Source organism: Gnatocerus cornutus, chromosome 8, assembly GCF_029298725.1.
Source record: "Gnatocerus cornutus isolate USDA-ARS CGAHR chromosome 8, icGnaCorn1.1, whole genome shotgun sequence".
Taxonomy (NCBI): Eukaryota; Metazoa; Arthropoda; class Insecta; order Coleoptera; family Tenebrionidae; genus Gnatocerus; species Gnatocerus cornutus.
Genome location: NC_142240.1, coordinates 9,406,925 through 9,427,129, shown reverse-complemented (window position 1 = coordinate 9,427,129; position 20,205 = coordinate 9,406,925). Strand labels below are relative to the sequence as shown.

General features: G+C 37.8%; 5 protein-coding genes across 5 annotated transcripts; 3 read left to right on the top strand and 2 right to left on the bottom strand.

Annotated features, from left to right (window-relative positions):
* The first annotated feature begins 88 nt into the window (after window positions 1–88).
* On the top strand, window positions 89–8,878 carry LOC148169566 (protein stoned-B-like). The gene is made up of 12 exons (XM_088044206.1): window positions 89–261; window positions 1,394–2,159; window positions 2,206–2,521; window positions 2,573–2,814; window positions 2,868–3,957; window positions 3,991–5,679; window positions 5,727–5,896; window positions 5,936–6,640; window positions 6,688–6,913; window positions 6,961–7,394; window positions 7,439–7,649; window positions 7,700–8,878. Exons 2-12 carry the CDS (start codon window positions 1,421–1,423, stop codon window positions 7,833–7,835), a joined length of 5,958 nt encoding a protein of 1,985 aa, XP_087900332.1. The 5' UTR covers window positions 89–261; window positions 1,394–1,420; the 3' UTR covers window positions 7,836–8,878.
* An 887-nt stretch (window positions 8,879–9,765) lies between these two features.
* Window positions 9,766–11,613, top strand: LOC148169565 (UDP-glycosyltransferase UGT5-like). The gene is made up of 2 exons (XM_088043643.1): window positions 9,766–11,289; window positions 11,335–11,613. Exons 1-2 carry the CDS (start codon window positions 9,992–9,994, stop codon window positions 11,579–11,581), a joined length of 1,545 nt encoding a protein of 514 aa, XP_087899769.1. The 5' UTR covers window positions 9,766–9,991; the 3' UTR covers window positions 11,582–11,613.
* A 172-nt stretch (window positions 11,614–11,785) lies between these two features.
* Window positions 11,786–13,357, top strand: LOC148169564 (UDP-glucosyltransferase 2-like). The gene is made up of 2 exons (XM_088043477.1): window positions 11,786–13,030; window positions 13,078–13,357. The coding sequence occupies exons 1-2, from the start codon at window positions 11,787–11,789 to the stop codon at window positions 13,349–13,351; spliced, it is 1,518 nt and encodes a 505-aa protein (XP_087899603.1). The 5' UTR covers window position 11,786; the 3' UTR covers window positions 13,352–13,357.
* Window positions 13,358–13,384: 27 nt separating this feature from the next.
* On the bottom strand, window positions 13,385–15,033 carry LOC148169563 (uncharacterized). The gene is made up of 8 exons (XM_088044205.1): window positions 14,910–15,033; window positions 14,655–14,816; window positions 13,965–14,604; window positions 13,889–13,912; window positions 13,839–13,847; window positions 13,775–13,789; window positions 13,514–13,637; window positions 13,385–13,450 (listed from the first exon to the last, which is right to left on the bottom strand). Exons 1-8 carry the CDS (start codon window positions 15,031–15,033, stop codon window positions 13,385–13,387), a joined length of 1,164 nt encoding a protein of 387 aa, XP_087900331.1.
* Window positions 15,034–18,234: 3,201 nt separating this feature from the next.
* On the bottom strand, window positions 18,235–20,122 carry tko (30S ribosomal protein S12 technical knockout). Its single transcript, XM_088043076.1, has 2 exons — window positions 19,876–20,122; window positions 18,235–18,592 (listed from the first exon to the last, which is right to left on the bottom strand). Exons 1-2 carry the CDS (start codon window positions 20,003–20,005, stop codon window positions 18,255–18,257), a joined length of 468 nt encoding a protein of 155 aa, XP_087899202.1. The 5' UTR covers window positions 20,006–20,122; the 3' UTR covers window positions 18,235–18,254.
* Window positions 20,123–20,205: the final 83 nt, after the last annotated feature.

Sequence of the window (20,205 nt, the reverse complement as noted above, 5' to 3'; positions counted from 1 at the left end):
GTTTTATTAACCGAATTAGAAATTATACATTTTTAAATTTCGGGCACTGTGGCGAATACTGCCATCATTTCTGCGCATAATCAATACTGGTTGCCTAGATTCATCTAGTTAACGCCATTGCCCTTTGGAAAACCGTCTAAAAGTAAAACAATTTCAATAAAAAGAAAGTAATAAAATTATCCAGTGTCGTGTAAAGCTATGTAGCTGTGCATCACTGTCCCAATTGCGTCTGACATGCTTTCGTGATATGAGGCCTAAAAAGTAAGTACCCATTACTCTTAAAAAAAAAACTCCGTTTGCGTTTCCGGTCTTGTTAAAATCACCCGTTTGCGGGTATAAAGCTTCAAGTACTTTTTGCATAATACAACGACAATTTTTCAATTAAGATTACTTCTTACAATTTAGAGTAGTACTTATTTATAAACGTTTAATATTCAATTTAAATGAAGCGAAGTTCAAATTAAATAAGTGATATAAATAAAAGGCAGTATTCAGTCCGCATGGTACCTTTTTTATTAGAAATTGTGTACATCGTGCTTGTGTAGGTGGATGACGTATTCTAGTTACCAAATCAATAGCGTCTCGGTGCTTTCCGTCGCGACGCTTACTGTATGACTCAGAATGTAGTATTCGTCCATCTGTGCCACAGATCATATTTACGATGGGTGCTCCTCTTGTCCTGTTAAACTTGCAATGAAAATTGCAACGTGATGTAATTTTTCTCGGGTAAGCATTTTATTAATTTTTTCAGAATCGCATGAGAAAATTAGGGGGCAATTTTCACTGCACAAAACGAGTCACTTTTGACATTTTCATTAATGTAATGGAGATGCAATTTCGATTCAACGCCAATATAGAAGGAACAACAGATGCGGCCGAAAACAAAGTATTAATAATTCAAACTTTCGGAACGAGTTTTAACTAAATTTAGAAAAATTTTATTGTTCGCAATTTTACCTCTTACGCTTCTGTGAAAATAAAGATAAAAAAATACTTTAAAATTCGTATTGTCACACCCCAGTCCAGTTCAATAAATTTGGGGAAGGGTTTGAAAAATAACGAATCGATTTTTAATTCGGACGAGTTTAAAAAAATTAACTCAATGATACTTAAACTTTAATCCTCTTGAAATGTCTTCTCATTGTGTAAAAAAGAAGTCTTCAATGAAGTTTTATTACACAAAGTTTATAGTGCGGTAAAGCAATTCGTGTACAAGCGGATAATAAAGTTTGAGGTACTCTCATTCTCTTTTAGTCCTTTTTATACTCTAATAACAAGTAAAACAAGAAAAGTTAACATTACGTAACCACCATCTGTTTCTGTTTGTAACTTTTTAAAGTTCTGTAATTTCTACTCAGAAATAATAAATTATAAGAGCGGTTTCATTTTCCAGAAGCCTCGATGAAACTTAGAGTAGATAATGCACAAGATAACAAAAGGCCTGAAAAAGAAGAAAAAGGGCAAAAAATCTAAACACAAAGAGGAAGAACTTTTCAAACCCGAAGAACTAGAAGCTTACCGTCGCGAACATCAAGAAGAAGCATCAGCATCAACTGGCCAAAACGAAGAGTGGAAAAAATTTATCGCACTCACCTCCGGCGTTGACGATATCTTAAAAAAAACTCAAGGTGATTTAGATCGCATTAAAAGCACATCTTTTTTCCAACGCGTCCCACCCCCGAGTGAAGTTAAAAGACTAGAAGAGGCTGAAAACGCGACTAAATCTAACGAAGAAGCAGAGAAAAATGACGTTGAAGAGCAAATTAGTAATGCAGAACTTGGAATAGTTCAAGTATCAGAGTCAGAATCTGAGGAGGAAGAAGAGGATGATATTTTTGACACAGCGTACATCGATGCTATTGCTTCTGGAGAAGTCAAACTAGCGTATATCCCAGAATCACCGACTGAAGAGACCACAGGTGATGATCCTTTTGATACTTCGATAGCTGAACGTGCGATTCTTGGTCCTGCTGTTGAAAGAAAAGGGAAGAAGTTAGTTCCAATCGGCGCTGCTGTTGAAGTTTTAACAGGGCGCGTGCAAATTCCTACTTGTGCCACTGCAAGACCTGCGTCTTCGAGAAGACAAGTTTTGAAAGAAAGAGACTTGCTTTTGGGTAGTTTTGACGACAACGCCAATTCAATACCAAGCGGTACTGAAGGTGAGTGTAAAGCAGTACTAGAAATAGTGTTAAACGATATTTTTAGCAAGCGGACCGATTGAAGTTCCTAAAACACTTTTGGATGACGACACACCAATTCCACTAGCTGAAGAACCGATTGATTTAAGTAAAAATTTACATCAAATTGCTGCTCTTCAAACTCCAGCTGATAAGACAACAGAACTCACGACTGTGGTAAATGAGTTTGATGTTATTTCAAAGAACGTTACTCCTGACGAAGACGACGAAGAATTTGCCAAATTAGCTGTTGAAAGTCTGAGTAAAACGCCCGTTGCTGTTGTTGAGCCAGTAACACAAGACACAGTTCCTGTTGCCGAGGACTGGGCGGCTTTTAGCGAAGAGTACGTGTTCCTGCACACAAGCAATACTCTAATTCTTGTTTTTTCTTATAGAAAACCACTTGCATCCCCGCCTGTTGTTGAAGATCCTTTTGATACAAGTTTTGCGGAAAATATCGCACCCGGTAAAGCTGAACTTAAAGTAATCGAAAATGAGATACTAAAAGAAGAAACCGAGCTCGATTTCAACCCACGAGTTGATGACAAACTTGCAGAAATAATAAATAAAGTGAGTATTAAAGTCACCGATCCTTCTGGACAAAGAGAATCAGTTTCATCTTTGGATAGAGTTTCAGGTAGGTTTAATACGATACAACTCTACCTGACGTTAATTAATTTTAATTTACAGAGGCGGATCTTAATTTAATTAAGCCAATACATCGCGATCTATTAGGAGGAAGTAACACTGACTTATCCAATTTAAGTGATAAGCCGCTTCGGCCTTCCGAGCAGATCGACGATAATTACATTGAATATTGTGATCCGTTTGACACGTCTATCGTTGAGAGTGCGAAACTTCCAGGTCAAACAGAATTGAAATTCCTAGAGAAAGAACTTCTTGGTGATATTAAAGTTGAAGATGAAGAGTTTGATCCGCGAGCTGGTGAACCTAAAGAACGTACACTTTCACGGCCGGATGTGCTAAATATTGTTACGAAAATCGTGTCGTTTGATCTGCCGTCGCCACAAAAAGACTTACTGGATGCAGAGGAAGAACACTCAAACAAAGTTTTGAAGCCTCTGACACCGTTTTACGTGAGGAAAGATTCGATTCCTGAAGAATTCTTCCCGGAAGAAAATAATATAGACGAGGATCCTTTCGATACGTCTTTTGTTAGTGATATTGCACCAGGTAAAGCTGAACTCAAACAGATCGAAAAGGAGATTTTTGATCCTTTAACTGATCGGCGTCTAAGCATTTCTGATCAAGATTTTGATCCAAGGAATGAAGAGAAGGTTAAGATTGAACAGGTTGTTCAGTCGATAAAAGAAATTGTTAACACTAAACCTCAACTGAAACCAGTAGAAGAAAAGAAACAAATTGATTTACTAGCGATTGATGATAACGTCTCTGTTAAAGTTCTAACTCCTTCGGCTGAGAAAGCCGAGTTTGATATATCATACACTGATCCATTCGATACGTCTATTGCTACAAATATCGTTCCCGGAAAAACGGAGCTTAAACTGTTAGAGACTGAGTTGATACATTCCACAGAGTCGGCTTTAGTTGATCAAGACTTTGATCCAAGAAGTTTCAGTAAGAAAACCGAATCAGTTGATTTATTAGACGATTTAGGGAGTGCTCCTGTAAGTCATCAACCTCTGAACCCGGTGGTTGGTACAACTGACAGTTTTGATATTGAAGATGACCCTTTTGATACGAGCATAGCTAATAATATCGCGCCAGGTAAAGCAGAGTTGAAACTTCTAGAGTCTCAGTTGATGTAAATAAATTTATACAAGATGGACGTTAAAGGCGTAAATCCGTTTCTTTTTACGGAAGATGAATACACTTCGCCGCATTCCGCAGCTTCAAATCCATTCCTCATGGGTGACGACAATGATTTCTCTCTACAGTTTGGAGGAAATGATAATCCATTTCTTACACAGGCTGATGTTGCTCCGCTCCCAAACGTTGCTTCAAATCCATTTGCGTTTGATCCTACAGATTTGGAGCCACAGGCGCAGGCTCCTGTTCCTTGTCAAAATAACGCGTTTGTGGACGTTTCTTCAAGTAGCAACCAAGACATGTTTTCCACAGAACCAGCAAATAACCAAGGGTTCTTTGCCACGCAACAAAATCAAGATTTGTTGGCGGATATCGTGGAAATTCCACCCCAAAAACCGACAGATTTAGATTTGAAATTCACCAACACTGTAGCTAATGGAAATGGAGCAGTACCAACAAGACCCCCGCCCCCAAGACCGCCACCTTCCAAAGAAACACAAGATTTACTAATGTCAGTGATGGGGGCAATGGATGCTACAAGCTCGCATTTATTAGATAGAATCCCTCCGACGAGAACTCCAAGTCCAGTATCTATGAGAGATTTGCATTCACCTAGTCCAACACCAGAACCTACTTTTGGTGATCTTTTAGATGTAGGCGCTAACACTAATAAGAGTATCGTAGACAACACTGAAGATTTATTATCATTAAGTCAAGACAACTCTTGTGATATTAATCAGAATCCACCAGTTGCACAAGATGACGTTCAAAGTGCTAAACCAGTCAAACCAAAGCCTCCAAGACCAAAACCTCCAAGTTGTCCGAAACCGCCAGCTCAAAGTAACCCGGCGCCTCCACCAAAACCTCCACCCCCAACTGCTGCTCAAGCACAAGATGAAATGTTGAACATGTTCGGGGTGGAAGAAGCTGCCGTTACAAAAGTTGCAACAAAAGCTGATATTTTAAACTTGTACAATGCTCCGACAAAACCAGAAAAAACAGCCACAGATCTGCTCTTCGATACCGTTGAACCTGAGCCGGAAGATCAGATAGCAACACCCGTTGCTCCAGTTGAGGAACCGGTCGCAGAAACAGTCCCTGAAATTAAAGCAACCCCTGAACCTGTGCCGGAGACTGTGGTACAAGACAATTTTATTTCGCCGGTTCCTTCGCAGAATGACCTGCAGATGGATACCAGCGACAGTCAGAGCAAAGGGTCAGTTTCAAGTGTGACGTTTAATCCGTTTGCAACCATTGATGACGGCACCATCAACCAACAAATTAGTCCCAGTAAACCAAACGAGGTGTTTCCACTAGATACAACAACGTTGGACAACAACGTCTTTCTTCAGAACGTTGTTGATAACCAAGAAACTGATATTTTTGGTACTGCACAACAACCTCAAGACTACGGTTTTGCTCCCATCCAGAAAACGGATGATGAATTCGACGCCTTTGCACAAAAGTTCGAGTCAGTCAAAGACGAAAATAAAAACGGAGCGTTCGATGCGTTCTCTGGAGGAAACGACGTTTGGGGTAACGACGCATCAACTGGCCAAGAGATTTCTAGCGGTTTTGGAGCTGAAGAATCTTTCGACGCTTTCTTGGCTTTACAAGAACCACCTAGTGTACCCCAAAGCACGCCGAATAGAGTTAGCAAAGCAGCATCGCAAGAATCCGATGAAGATAAAGATTTCTCAGTATTCATAAGGTGAGCACAAATAAATGTGGTAGTTGGATGGTAATTCGTTCTTTTAGACCCAAAGGTACGGATGATTACTCTGGAGGCGTTCTGCCAACAATCGCACCACCTCCAGCACCAGTCCAAGCAGCCTTCAATGATACATCGCCCAGATTCAACCCATTTGACCAACAAAACGAATACCATGAACCCAGTGTGACAAAACAAGAACCCGCAATACCATTTGGTAAGAATTCAATAACAGTTCCCAATAAATTCTCTTTAGTTGATCCAGAAATGAAACGATCCGACTCGCAAGAAACACCACCAACTCCTTTGTTCGATGATGATGTCTCGCAACCTTTGGAGCCATTTCCTAGAATTAATTTCGCTGAAGAAGGTTGGGAGATGCAACTACGACAGCCGAACAAAAAGAAGATCACTGGTCAAAGATTTTGGAAGAAAATCTTTGTCAAAATTGTGTATCAAGCGGATTGTGTTTTATTGCAACTTTTTAATCAACAAGTGGACAAAGATCCTTTTCAAGAACTACCGTTGCAACCTTGTTATTCTGTTTCTGAAATTGGAGCTCAACAGTACGATCAATATGGGAAGATCTTCACGGTAAAGTTGCAGTATATTTTCTATAAGGAACGACCCGGAGTTCGTCCGGGCCAAGTGAAGAAAGCGGAAAGAATCACTAATAAATTGAGTCAGTTTGCGGCTTACGCCATCCAAGGAGATTATCAAGGTGTTAAAGAGTTTGGAAGTGATTTGAAGAAGTTGGGGTTACCAGTAGAGCACGCACCTCAGGTGTCGCAACTAATGAAACTCGGTTCTTTAAACTACGAAGATCTAAAACAATTTTCGTTCTGTATTGAAGAAGCCTTATTTAGATTACAAGCACATAGAGATAGAGCTTTGCATTACAAAATGGAGGAAGTGCAAATAACTTTAGTAGACGAGCTTTATGTAGAACAAGATGCAGATGGTACGAGTAAAACATCTTAAAGACACGATTTAATCTTTCGGTTGTAGGCCACGTTGAAAAACAGATTGCTCGAGTCCGTTTATTCTTCCTGGGCTTTCTGACTGGAATGCCCGACATAGAACTGGGAGTAAACGACATGAGACGCCAAGGCAAAGAAGTAGTCGGACGACATGACATCATTCCTGTCGTCACTGAAGAATGGATTCGTTTAGAAGACGTTGAATTCCATTCGTGTGTTCAACAGGACGAATACAATACCACTCATACTATCAAGTAAGATTGTCTTTTTGCTAGCGTCATCAAATTTCATTTTTTCGTAGATTTAAGCCTCCGGACGCTTGCTACATAGAACTAATGCGGTTTAGAGTACGTCCTCCAAAAAATCGCGAACTGCCTTTGCAACTTAAAGCAACAATTTGTATTACCGGAAACAGGGTTGAACTTAGAGCTGATGTTTTAGTCCCCGGTTTTGCTTCACGCAAATTAGGCCAAATTCCTTGCGAAGACGTCATGATCCGATTCCCAATTCCAGAGTGTTGGATCTATTTGTTCCGAGTCGAGAAACATTTCAGGTACGGATCTGTTAAGTCCGCTCACAGAAGAACCGGGAAAATCAAGGGAATCGAGCGGATTCTAGGAACTGTTGATACCCTTCAAGAGAGTTTAATCGAAGTAACGTCGGGACAAGCTAAGTACGAGCATCAACACAGAGCGATTGTTTGGAGGTGCCCCAGATTACCGAAGGAAGGACAAGGTATGGGATTGAATTCGATGTTAAGTGGTAATGTCTAATTCCAGGAGCTTATACAACACATAATATGGTCTGCAAAATGGCTTTGACAAGCTACGATCAAATGCCGGATAAACTGGCAGAGTATTGTTATGTAGAGTTTACAATGCCTGCAACTCAAGTTAGCCACACCACCTGCAGGAGTGTGAGCTTGCAGAATTCTGACAGCGATGAACCTCCTGAAAAATACGTCCGATACCTCGCCAGACATGAGTACAGGTAAATAAAACGTAAAATGTTAAATTCTGATACTGAAAAGCGTTTTTTAGGGTTGGCATCGAGCACACTGAAGGCGAGTCCCCCAACGCTTACGCTGCTGCAACATTCGTTAAAACGGCGCCGAAACAAGAAGAAGCAAAACCGGCTCCTGTTCCTGAAGAAGAATCAAGTTCGGATAGTGATTAAAAGGTAGTAATGTTCTTATTCTCACAACATGTTTCTTCCAACAGCTGTAATCGATGAAGTCCGAAACTAAATTTTAGCGTTACGATCAAAACAAAGCACTTTTTTTAGTATCGTCACTTAAACAATGAAATTAGCTGGTTTAGATGTGTGGGCAAGTCAGTGCGACCAATAGGAGTTTAAGTGATGATATATACATTTTCCTGTGCCTAAGTATACCGAACTGAATCTAAGGGAAAATAGTTGGACGTAGCGTAGGCGAAGTACATGAAAATAGCAGAGCTTGAGTATTCGTAAATCTATATTTTCAATCGATCTCAGTTGTGTAGAAAAATACATGGCGGTTGGTTTACCAATATTGCTATTTATATGTGCATGTAGGTTTAGAGACCTATTATTATCAGCGTATTCACTTTGAGAGACAATATAAAACAGAGTTAGATTAGCGTTAATTGTAAATTAAGAACAGTATTATTTGTGATTTGTCTGTTTCGTTTACGTTTTGATTTGAGCCATTACCATTAGCTAGAGTGTCGTAATAAATGTACTTAAATGTTATTCGAGATGTTTTGTGATTTCAGTTTTAACATATCATTGGTGTTATCAATATATTATGCTTCTTTTAAAAATTTTCAAATGTGTTTAGGCAAAAGCACATACAGCTAGACCCACCAAAGAACAGTACATAAAATGTAATAATGTAAGTCATGTGTTGATAGAAATTATAAGAAATTTTGTTACTTTACGAAAAAATTGTTATTATTGTACTGTTAAATTATTTGTTACGTAGAAGTGTGTTGACTAGTTTTAAGTTTTCCTTTAACGTTTTTATATATTTTTTATTTATTATTGACTAAAGAGAAACAATCTCAAGTCAAAGAGTCAAAATCTAGTCACTAGTACTTAAGATGGAATGTATTTGTAAAATAAGAATTTGTGGCCCATACAACTTGTACATTAGATCATAGTTTATCTATAATTAATATATTATATCCAAATACAATATATGTAAAAATAAAGTGAAATAAATTGTAATGCTTATAATAGCTAATTACAGTTTTATTTTGTCGTACTGCATTTTTAGTGTTTTTTTTTATAGTTTTCCGAATGGCAAAGGTTTCAAATTAAGGAATAATTTTTAATAGTTTTTAACTTTTTCTTCATTATGTCTTCCCGTGTCCCATCTATTATTTTTAACAACCACAAAACGTCACATTACCTCATAATTTCTTTTTTTAATAATAACAGCCTGCTACCAGATAACATTACCTTAAATTTAAAATAGTTATGTTTGTTACAAGTACCTAAAATACAGTTTTTGCGGACTATTTGTTGCTGTTTACAGACGAGGCGTAGTCGAGTCCATAATAGCAGATGAGTCCGCAAAACTTTTTTATGTACGTATTACTAACAACATTTTTTTAGTTGAGGGTCCCAAAAAACATTCACTTCAGACTTTAGTTACCATGCCACCATAGTAACCATCAGATTGTTAAAAATAAACATAATTTATTTACGTCAAATGCAGAATCCTCAATAATTTACCAAAAATGCAAAAAAAATTGTGTTAGATTTACTTACTATATTAATGTGAAATAAAGTTGTTTAATTGTATTGAACTACTAAGCTTTATTAGTTATCGTGGCAATTTTTAGGGATTGAGTCCGAAAAAGATTTAATTTAGAGTCTTAACTAAGTACGTAAAATAACTATTTTTGAGAACGTACACTACTAAAAAGAAATTGTAATGCTTATAACAGTAAATTACTGTTTTATTTTGTCGTACTGCATTTTAAGTGTTTTTTTAATAGTTCTTTAAGTGTCCCATCAATTATTTTTAACAACCACAAAACGTCACTTTACCCCATAATTTCATATTTTTATTAATAACAGCCCAGAACCAGATAACATTAGTTAAAACTAAACAAGAGCTCATTACTACCAGTCCACTTTCTTGTATAAATTTCTTCGGTGTAAACTGAACATCTCAAATTAATTAATAATTAATCTAAGTTTTTGTCCAAACGTGAGATTTAAATAAGCGTTAACAAGTTTTGGTTAATACGTGCGACACGATTACCTTCTATGCATGTCACAGTTGCATCAAGGTGAAACGCTTTTGTTGCAAACTTTACTTTTTAATAAGTGGACTGATAGTAATGGGCGCTGTTGTTTTACCACACGTGACACGTTTAAAAATGGATCCAAAAATGTTAAATGTAACTCTAGTACTATTTTGCATCAATTATGTACAGTGTGCGCGAATTATGTGCATGTTTCCGACAGCCTCCCTCAGCCACCAAATCGTTTATCAACCAATTTGGAGAGAACTGTCTTTACGTGGCCACCAAGTCATGGTTTTCACTCCCAACCCCCTCAAAAATTCAAGTTTGACCAACTTAACGGAAGTTGATATGAGCTCCACTTACGAGATATGGAGAGAAGATTACATAGGTGAAAAAATGGCGAAGGACAATTATGTTATCGACGCTTTTATGTGGCTTTTTGATAAAATAGAACAAATAACTGAAGAACACTTCAAACGCCTAAAGAAAATGCTTACAAATTCGCTTGAATTTGATTTGATAATAATAGAGACTTTACACCCTTTAGCGTACAGCTTGGGGTGTAAATTTCAAGCACCTATCATTGGAGTGACGTCTCTTGCATTATTCCTTCATACGCATGATGCTGTAGGCAATCCAACCTTTCCAAATGTGGGTCTCGACATCTTTGCTAATGTTATGGGAGAGATGGGTTTGTACGAGAGGATTTGTAGTGTGACGTTCAATATTTGGTACCGTTTGGTCTACTATTGGTATGTTTTGCCCCGAAATGATAAGATAGCTAAAACGTACTGGGGAGAAGACTGTCCATATCTTGGTACTTTTGAACGAAATGTTAGTCTCATTTTGGCCAACACAAATCCGGTGTTGCACACCGTGCGTCCCCTCGTTTCCAACGTAATCCAAATGGGACAAATGCATTTGACTCCAAAGAAACCGTTACCAGAGGACCTGCAATTGTATTTGGATTCCTGTACCAATGGTTGTGTTTATGTGAGCTTGGGTACAAACGTCAAAAGCTCGAAACTGTCTGCAACTACTAGAAAAATAATTGAGGAAGCCATGTCAGAATTACCATACAACTTTTTGTGGAAATGGGAACAGGACGCTCTACCAGACAAACCGGAAAATGTTTTAGCCCGTAAATGGTTTCCACAGCAGGATATTCTTCGACACCCCAATATTAAAGCGTTTGTAACCCAAGGCGGTCTGCAGTCTTCAGAAGAAGCGATTACTAATGGAGTTCCACTAATTGGAATTCCTTTTTTTGCAGATCAGCCGCTCAATGTAATGAAAATGGTTAAACTTGGTCTTGGAAAACGTCTCAATCATGTGACCATGACAAAAGAGGAACTCAAAGAAGTTATTGTTGAAGTTGCTGAAAATCCCAAGTAAAACTTTGGATTTTTACTACTCTTATTTTGTTGTTTTTTTAGGTACAGAGAAAAAGTGAAGAAATTCAAAAATGTCTTTTCTGATAAACCGATGACAGGGTTAGAGAGATCTATTTGGTGGATTGAGTACGTCCTAAGACACAAAGGAGCAAAACATTTAAGAAGCCCAGCAGCCGATTTATCTTGGTTTGAGTACTTTTTCCTGGATGTTGTTGCACTTTTGTTTGTTATTCTAGCTGTTGTTATTTTCTTAGTAAAACTGTGTAGAAGACAATTTCTTCGTTGTTAAAAAAACTTAAAGTAAAAACACTTTTAAAACAAGTTTTTTAAATAAGAGCAACTTCACCAGTCCCATAAATTACTTTTAATTGCCACAAAATGTCTGTCTTTTTTGAACCCGATAATTCAACACTATAATTAATAACATGTCACTAGAAGATAACATTTTATTTAAAACTAGAGTCAGGAATAATGCAATTGCAATTATTCCAGAAATGTTGATAGTACTGGTACTTTTCTTAATTAATCGTGTGCAATGTGCGCGAATTCTGTGCATGTTCCCGACAGCCTCCCTCAGCCACCAAATAGTTTTTCAACCAATTTGGAGAGAACTGTCTTTACGTGGCCACCAAGTCCTTGTTTTCACTCCTGATCCCCTCAAAAACTCAAGTTTGACAAACTTAACAGAAATTGATATGAGCTCCACGTACAAGCTGTGGAGAGAAGAAGACATCGCAGAAAAAATGGCGAAAGAAAATTATGCCATCGGTGGAGTATTGTGGGTTTTCAATAAATTACAGGAAATTGCTGAAGAACACTTTAAAGTTCTGACGAAAATGCCAAGAAATTCGTCTGAATTTGATTTGGTAATAGTGGAAACTTTACATCCTCTGGTGTTCAGTTTAGGGTGCAAATTTAAAGTTCCTATAATAGGAGTGACGTCTTTTGGGTTGTTGTTTCATGCGCACGACGCTGTGGGCAATCCAACACATCCTATTATAGGTATCGATATGTTTGCCAATGTTATGGGCGAGATGGGTTTATACGAAAAAATCTGTAGTGTGGCGTACAATGTTCTGTACCGCTTGGTTTACTATTGGTACGTTTTGCCCAAAAATGATAAGATTGCCAAATCGTATTGGGGAGACGATTGCCCATATCTTGGTACTCTCGAACGAAACGTCAGTCTCACTTTGATCAACACAAATCCGATATTATACACCGTACGTCCCCTTGTTCCCAATGTGATCGAAATGGGACAGATGCACTTTAGACCAAAGAAACCATTACCAAAGGAGCTCCAGTTGTATTTAGATTCCAGTCCCAATGGTTTTATTTATGTGAGCTTTGGTACAAACGTTAGAAGCTCAAAACTGTCTTCAACTACTATGAAAATAATCGTTGAAGCTTTGTCAGAGTTACCTTACAATTTTCTGTGGAAATTGGAAGAAGACACTCTTCCAGACAAACTGGAAAATGTTTTAGCTCGCAATTGGTTTCCACAGCAGGATATTCTTAGACATCCCAATATTAAAGCGTTTGTAACCCAAGGCGGTCTGCAGTCTTCAGAAGAGACTATTAGTAATGGCGTTCCAATAATTGGAATTCCTTTTTTAGGAGACCAACCGCTTAATGTAATGAAGATGGTCAAGTTTGGTATTGGAAAAAGTCTCAATCATGTGACTATGACAAAGGAGGAGCTCAAAGAAACTATTGTTGAAGTTGCCGAAAATCCGAAGTAAAAACCGGTGCAATGTTGGATTGTTTTTATTTTAGTTTTTTTAGGTATAGAGAAAAAGTGAAGGAGCTCAAAACTGTGTTTTCTGATAAACCGATGACAAGTTTAGAGAAATCAATTTGGTGGATTGAGTACGTCTTAAGACACAACGGAGCGAGGCATTTAAGATGCCCAGCAGCTGACTTGTCTTGGTTTGAGTACTATTTAGTAGATGTTGTTGCATTTTTGTTTGTTGTTCTGACTGTTTTTGTTTTCCTAGTAAAAATGAGCAAGAAACAAATTCTCCGTTTGTTAAATAAACGCAAAGTAAAAACAGTTTAAAAACAAGTTGGTCTTTATTAAATTAAATTATTATCAACAGTTCCCTAATAAAAAAGAACAACCAGTATGCATACTAATTTCCCTCATTAAGATTTTCTTCTAATTTAATTCCCCACCCGTTCAGTTTAATATTTTAATGAACTACGTTTTTCCCATTGTTACTTCGAACTTTCTTGCCTTTTCTTGCGAAGTCTTATTACGCTGTCTTATTTTCACAAAAGCGTCGCTTTTGTCGTGACAAAAATAGTTGTTTTCCAGTTCATCGATCAGTTGGCGACTTCGCTGACTAAAAATTAAATCAGTTCGTTTACCGGGAGATTTATCACAAAAAAAGATAAATTATTTCATTTTTAATAGTTTTAATTTTGTTCATAAAATCGTCACAATTAAAACAGTGTGGGGTCACAATTTTTATTTGCTTACAATATCAAACTACAACTAAAAAATATTTACATTACAATCCACGCATTCAAACATAAATACAAACTTGCAAACACTTTAAAAGGTTACGTAAACTCAGTCTTATCTGTTATTTACAATGGCAACAGTAATAAGAAGCCTCTGACAAGAATAAAATCACATAATGTAGTTGAGTCTCCAAACTAATTTCTACGCAGACTGGCATTTCCTCAAATAAATCATCTCCTGCAATCTCTCCAACTCCTTCTTCAATGACTCCGTCATAAACTTGAGATGAAAATTTTCCTGCTCCAGAAACGCGCATCTGATGGCGATTTCATCCTCTTTCGCTCTTCTAGCATCCCTCGATCTCTTCGCCGCTTCGTTATTTTTTCTCCTCTTTTCCCAATACGAAGGATCGTTATTTTTGTTCTGAGCGTTACTTGATGTTCTTCTCATATTTTTGTTGGTTCCGTTGGCAGTCGTGTGGACCTGCGACATGATTTTACTCCGAAACTCGTTAAAGGCTTCAGAGGAGTCCCGCTGCAGGAGCACGTCCGGACTCACGAATCCTTGCGTTAATCCGAGTGGGTCCTTGATGTACGCTTTAAATGGTCGACACGATTTCGATTTTAAATTGAACGTTTTCGGATCGGAATTGCTGGTGACTTCGATGAGTTCTGAATCACTGTTGGAGACGGGACTATACTGCCCAATTTCGGAGTCGTAAAATGAGTTGGGGGTGGTGTGACCGGAGTTAGAGTTTCTGGAGGCGGCATGATCGGGGGAGTGAGCGCGTTTGCGAGTGCACAAATCCAAAACCACGGGAGCGGATGTAGTGTAATCTACCATTTCTAGAAAAAAAAGTTAGCACTTTTTATGATGGGAGAATAAAAACACTTACTGATGAATTGATCGAAATAGAAAAACTTGGAAACTTTAGAACTATTCTCGAGCGCGACTTGTTTACAAATCAGTAAAGACTGATAAGTGCAGAATTTATGAATTCTTGGGCGGACAGTGAGTGACCAATGGTGACAGTTTTGAGTTTGACTTGGTCCCCACCCTTGAGAATTGCATGGTCAAGGTTGCGACAGGGTGGTGGGGTTTAGTGCAAATGTGGGTTGTTTGTTACCCTTAATTTTGCAACTTGTTTAGCAGCCCTTGGCGATGAAATAATAAAAATAAAAGAAATTATGTTTTGGTGCGCGTCCTAGCCGAATTAAATCCCTTTCAATTAGCAAATGAACATTAAAAATAGGCGAATTCTTTTCTTTTTTCATGATGGATTATCTGTGTTTACACACATTTGGATTTTCAAAATAAATTGCGAGAACGCTTTCAACTAAATTAAAAAACGGCAGTTTGTTTTGAAAAGTGTGTTATTTAAACACTGAATTTACAATACTGAAAAATAATAGAAAAAATAGTTTGGAAAAAGAACCTGTGCTTAATCATTTTGGAATATAACTTATGACCTCGTAAATAATAATTATATCAATTTTTCATTGTTATGCCTACAGCTTAAGAAAATGTGATCTGACGCGCTATTAAATAAATCTCTCGCCGCTTGGACAGAACAGAATGAATGAGATTATAGATATTAAATTTTACCAATCAGATCAGAAAAATTCTTGATGAAGAGTCAGTCCATTGCTTATTTAAAAAAAATTACAATCGTTTCTTTCATAACCCAACAATTTCTCCCCAGTAAAAATGCAATCTTCGAAGTACCGAAATTAATAAAAAGCACAGTAAAGTAAATTTGTTGTGCAGATCCATCGCAGTTAACAACTTAATCGTCTTACGGAGATACCAAAAACCACTTAAGCTGCTTAAAATAAACCACTACAACTTCAAAGAATCTCCCGAGTCTGTCTTACACCCAAATTAGACTATTTAGGGCAAGAGTCAACTTTCTCAGAAAAATATAATTAGTTTGTAAAATTTGCGATTAGGTCTAAACATAACGTCACTCTTCAATGCGATTAAGATCTAGATAATACAGTGACAATTACGTAATCCACCTTGAAAACACTTTCAAAGTTTGCGTTAATTTACCCAAAAATATTCAAGCTGTAAATTGTTTTTTAATGGTGTTATTCCATAAATTTTACTCCAAAGTACCGCTTTTTACAATGGTACTACCCTGTTGTAAAAAAGACAGTTAGAAAGTTCTTCGACCCATTTGCATGGTCCGTTATGTTTGCAAAACTTTGCAGTTCCGTTATGTGAAATTGCGGTACCAAGGGGTAAGCCGTGTAAGAAAATAAATATTGTCTCGTCTATAATTTAGGTGACAAATGCTGAACTTTGAAATATTTATTTATCCTCGTAATGTTGGAGCTTCTGGAAGGCAACGGCTTACGGCTTAACTCACAATGTTATCTCTCACGTTCTATGAAACTTTCTCTTAGATTTACATACAATTTAGGTAAAGGGGCTAAAGTCTTGGAAGCGCTTTGACTCCATTGATTTATTACAGTTCGCAAAAATTACCGTTAGTGTCGTAAAACCGAAGGGGGTAGCCAAACGAAATTCGGTCAAAATTGGCAAATCTATGTCAACCCTTCGTCACTCTGACTCACCCACTTTTAGCAACCCTCGCCCACACAAACTACTATGAAAATAGGAAGATATTGAATATGTACAACCCTTCCGCTTCCGCAAATCTCAACATGTGTGCATCACGTGGTAGGGAAATGATCAATTAAGAAAATTGCAACAATAAGAGTAATAAAAATGTGAATACGTTTGAGAAGAATTCGCCACTTTCACTTAAAAAATAATCCCCGTCAAGAGAACGCTTTGAAAATCTCCGGGTTCCTTCTTAAAACGTTTTTTACAGCCATTCTGCAACTTTATGCAGAAAGCAGTAACAAGTCGTCGCTTTCTTTTGCGACTTTATAGTCGTCATAAATCGTCTCCGACCTTGCAAAAAACTTGAAAAAAATGTAGAAAATCGCGTAAATTGGCAAACAGAACTGCAGGAGGTCGATCTAACTGTAAATGGACAAAACCGGGAAGTGAGCCAGGTGGCACGTGTAAAGGGTTCTTCCCATAATCTGGGGCAAATGCGATGTCAACACTCCCATTTTGTGGTCATAGCGATTCCCGACTCAATCAAACGGGGTTATGATCGATAGCACAATTAAAAACCGTTCGTCGCACGATTAAGAAAATGACCTCAACGTCTTGTTGCGTGGGACTTTTCTACCTACTTGTCACTTGTCATCGTTCCTTGCCTTTACAAATAGACGCATTATTAAAGGGTTTTTGACGTGAATACACTCAAACTAGCCTTTACTTGCTTCCTTTGTGGATTTATGATGGATGTCTGTGTCAGGGAAGGATAACTGTACGCAGACACAATATTTTAATCTCTATCGCAAATATACTGAAAGCGCTTGACCTACATCGAAAACATCTGCCGTAACCAATGGGTTTAGGTGATTTTTTGCAAAAATATCTCCAGAACGGTACATTTCACCGTTTATTAGGGGGCGATAAAATTTTACCTAAGTCCGGTAGCTGGGACCGACCGCAAAGGGTAGCTCAGGTCTTCCGCCTAAATTTGCAAGAGAACCGTTACTTTTGGTTGAATGACTTGAATATGCACGTTTTGAGTCGGAGCTTTAATAAAACATAACGGGACGCGGCGGCGCCATTATACGCAGAATTTTTATTTTTTAATTGCAGGAGCCGGAGGCCATATTTGTGCGTTTAAGTCTTGATGAGTCTAGGGATGAAATTTCATTTTTATTTTATTTGCTTATGTTACATGTACGCGTGCTCAACCAACTGTTGGCGTTATTATTTCATGTTCAACAGAAAAAGTTTCCCAGACTATTTTTTTTTATTTCAAATTTCAAGGGGTTTTCCCCAATGTTAATTACTTCTAGTGGTTGTGACCGCAGGTAAATGCAGTCCAAAGGAATAGAATATTGCCGATAATTTCTATTTTTTGCTTCTTAATCCACACAACGCTAGGAACACATTAATACCAGATTAGTGTGCAAATTAAATCGTAATACTCTTCATCCCTTTGTGCCGCGATTAAATACATTCCTGTAGCACACATTGGAATTATTCGCAGAAATGCCCACGGTACATAATGGTTAGTAATTTACAGAATCTTTTCATCTTCATGTAGGCGCATCGTTTTGTAATTAAAATTTAACGTATGAAGTATCAAATTTATTTGAAGAGCTTCAAAGCGTATTAACAGAGCTTTATGAACAAAGCACCAGCAACCTACGAACGGTATTTTCAACTTTTTCGATAGATTGGAATATTTCGTTTGTATTTTAATGAATTTTATATCCACTGAGGACTCTTGTTACCCGTATTGAAACTGCTAGGCAAATATTTGCTGCACGCCGTTGTCATTACAAGTCTCGTCCTTTAATTTCACCGCGCATATTAAATTTAATTTCCAGGGAGATTACATTCACGTTTCCGTCGGATTTTAATAAAACAAGCACTGTTACTACAAACTTAATTTTTATTTTTTAATTACATGTCCTAAATCATATTTCCCTCTCACACACTTGAGTTTAACTCCGGGACAATCCTGTACTCTTCCCACGCGACACAGGACGATATTGTGTTCTTGTAAATTATGTCCAATTCCAGGAATATACGCTACCATTTCCTTTCCATTTGATAATCTAACTAACACGCATTTCCTGTTTGCTGAATTGGGCTTCTTCGGTTTCTTAATTAGTGTTTTTAGAACCACACCTTTCATGAACGGATTTCCATCTAAAGGACGCTTGGGATTCCGTGGTTTGATATGGGGGCCCATTTTGTGCATCCGGTTTAGACTAGATGCGCATCGTTCTGAAAGAAAAATTAGATGTGAAATCTTTATCTCTTGCAGCTGAACGGAGTTGACATATCTGTGAAATGGTCAAATGTAATAAGTACAATCCTAGAGATTAGGATCGCAGCACGCTGACCAAAGCAGGCACGGACTGGGAAAATTGCCCACAAATTTTACTTCATGTCTCCATTAATCATTTTTTTTAATAGCGAATACGTAAAATGGCTTGTGTGGAAATTACTAACATAACTGTAAACCGGCAGGGATAAAAATTGATTTGTAATTCTCATGGATGTGGAGCAATAATACGGCCCTTGTATTAATCCTCCCACACTTTACCCTTTGGGACCCACTGGCAGGTGACGCATCTCGGACATTGTCCATTGACAGATGAATAGCAGAAACCACAATGCATTGCTCACATTCACGCTGTATTACACTAGGAAATGGGAAATATGCCAATGGGGATTAAGATTTGTCATAGCTACTGGTCAGTGGTCATTTTGGCCACACACGTTATGTAAGTCGCTCGAAAGTTTTCTCGTTATTCGGCGGATGACGGACACAATGCGACCGTTCACAAACTGTTAAAACTGAGATGAGACATGACAATGACGACTTTCTAAGAGTTCTTTTGCTATTATCCCAGAAGTATGGCAACAGGATTATCGAAGGAGCGACGACGGCAGAGGACGTAATTGCTTAATTTAACATTTGTGTAGTTGGAGTGGTCACAGAGAAAAACGACCGCTCGATATCAGTTCGAACATTTTCGCATAAAAAAATGTTTGTCATTATTTATTATTTCTGGAGAAAAGAAATTCGCAAGCGATTACGCAACTCCATAATCACAGCTCAACTATTTAAAAAACTCCGCAAATTCCGAGCTGGGTCCTTTCCAAGAAACCCTTAATTACTTGCACAAACATCTTAAGAAGTTTCCGCAAAACAAACCGTCAATTCCCTCCAAAATTTACACATTCAGCTGCTAAAATCAATAGAAAACCAAATATTTGTAAGGTGGCAGGTGGTTTCAACAACGTTTTGGAAAAACAGAGCGTTCCATACTTAGTTTAACGGTTTGTCATAAATGTTGGTCGAACCGGAAGAATGTTACACCTAATTTGGGTTTTATTGGGCAGAAGAAATAATCGTGGTCCATTTGTGGAAAAAAGGTCATCTCCGCCGGTGTGTATATTTGGTTGCCTATCTTAAACACGACAAAACTCATTTTAACAAAGATTTCGCGATGTTTTTAACTAGTATTGCCGTTGTTTATCACAAATTGTCAAAAACTCACCCTGGATCGTTACGCAAGACAACTTGTTCGTTATGTCACAAATAGAAGGCAACAAGAGTTTTTGCTGGGGGACATTGATAAGGAGTCGTGATTGTGCCACTCTTCGGGCGGCCTCCTTAAGAAAATTCATTTTCCTGTAAAAAACCAATAAGATTTTCCTTTACTAAACGTGTTTTTTGTAATTTCAAGAGCAATCACAATCGTATAACCTACAAACGTAACGTCAAACTGACAGTACTTTTTTTAGGGATTTAAATCGGTTGGTACGGTTCGCCCGCGTTATTCAAATTTGAACACTCGATTTACATTGGAAAGTAACTTGAGTAACTT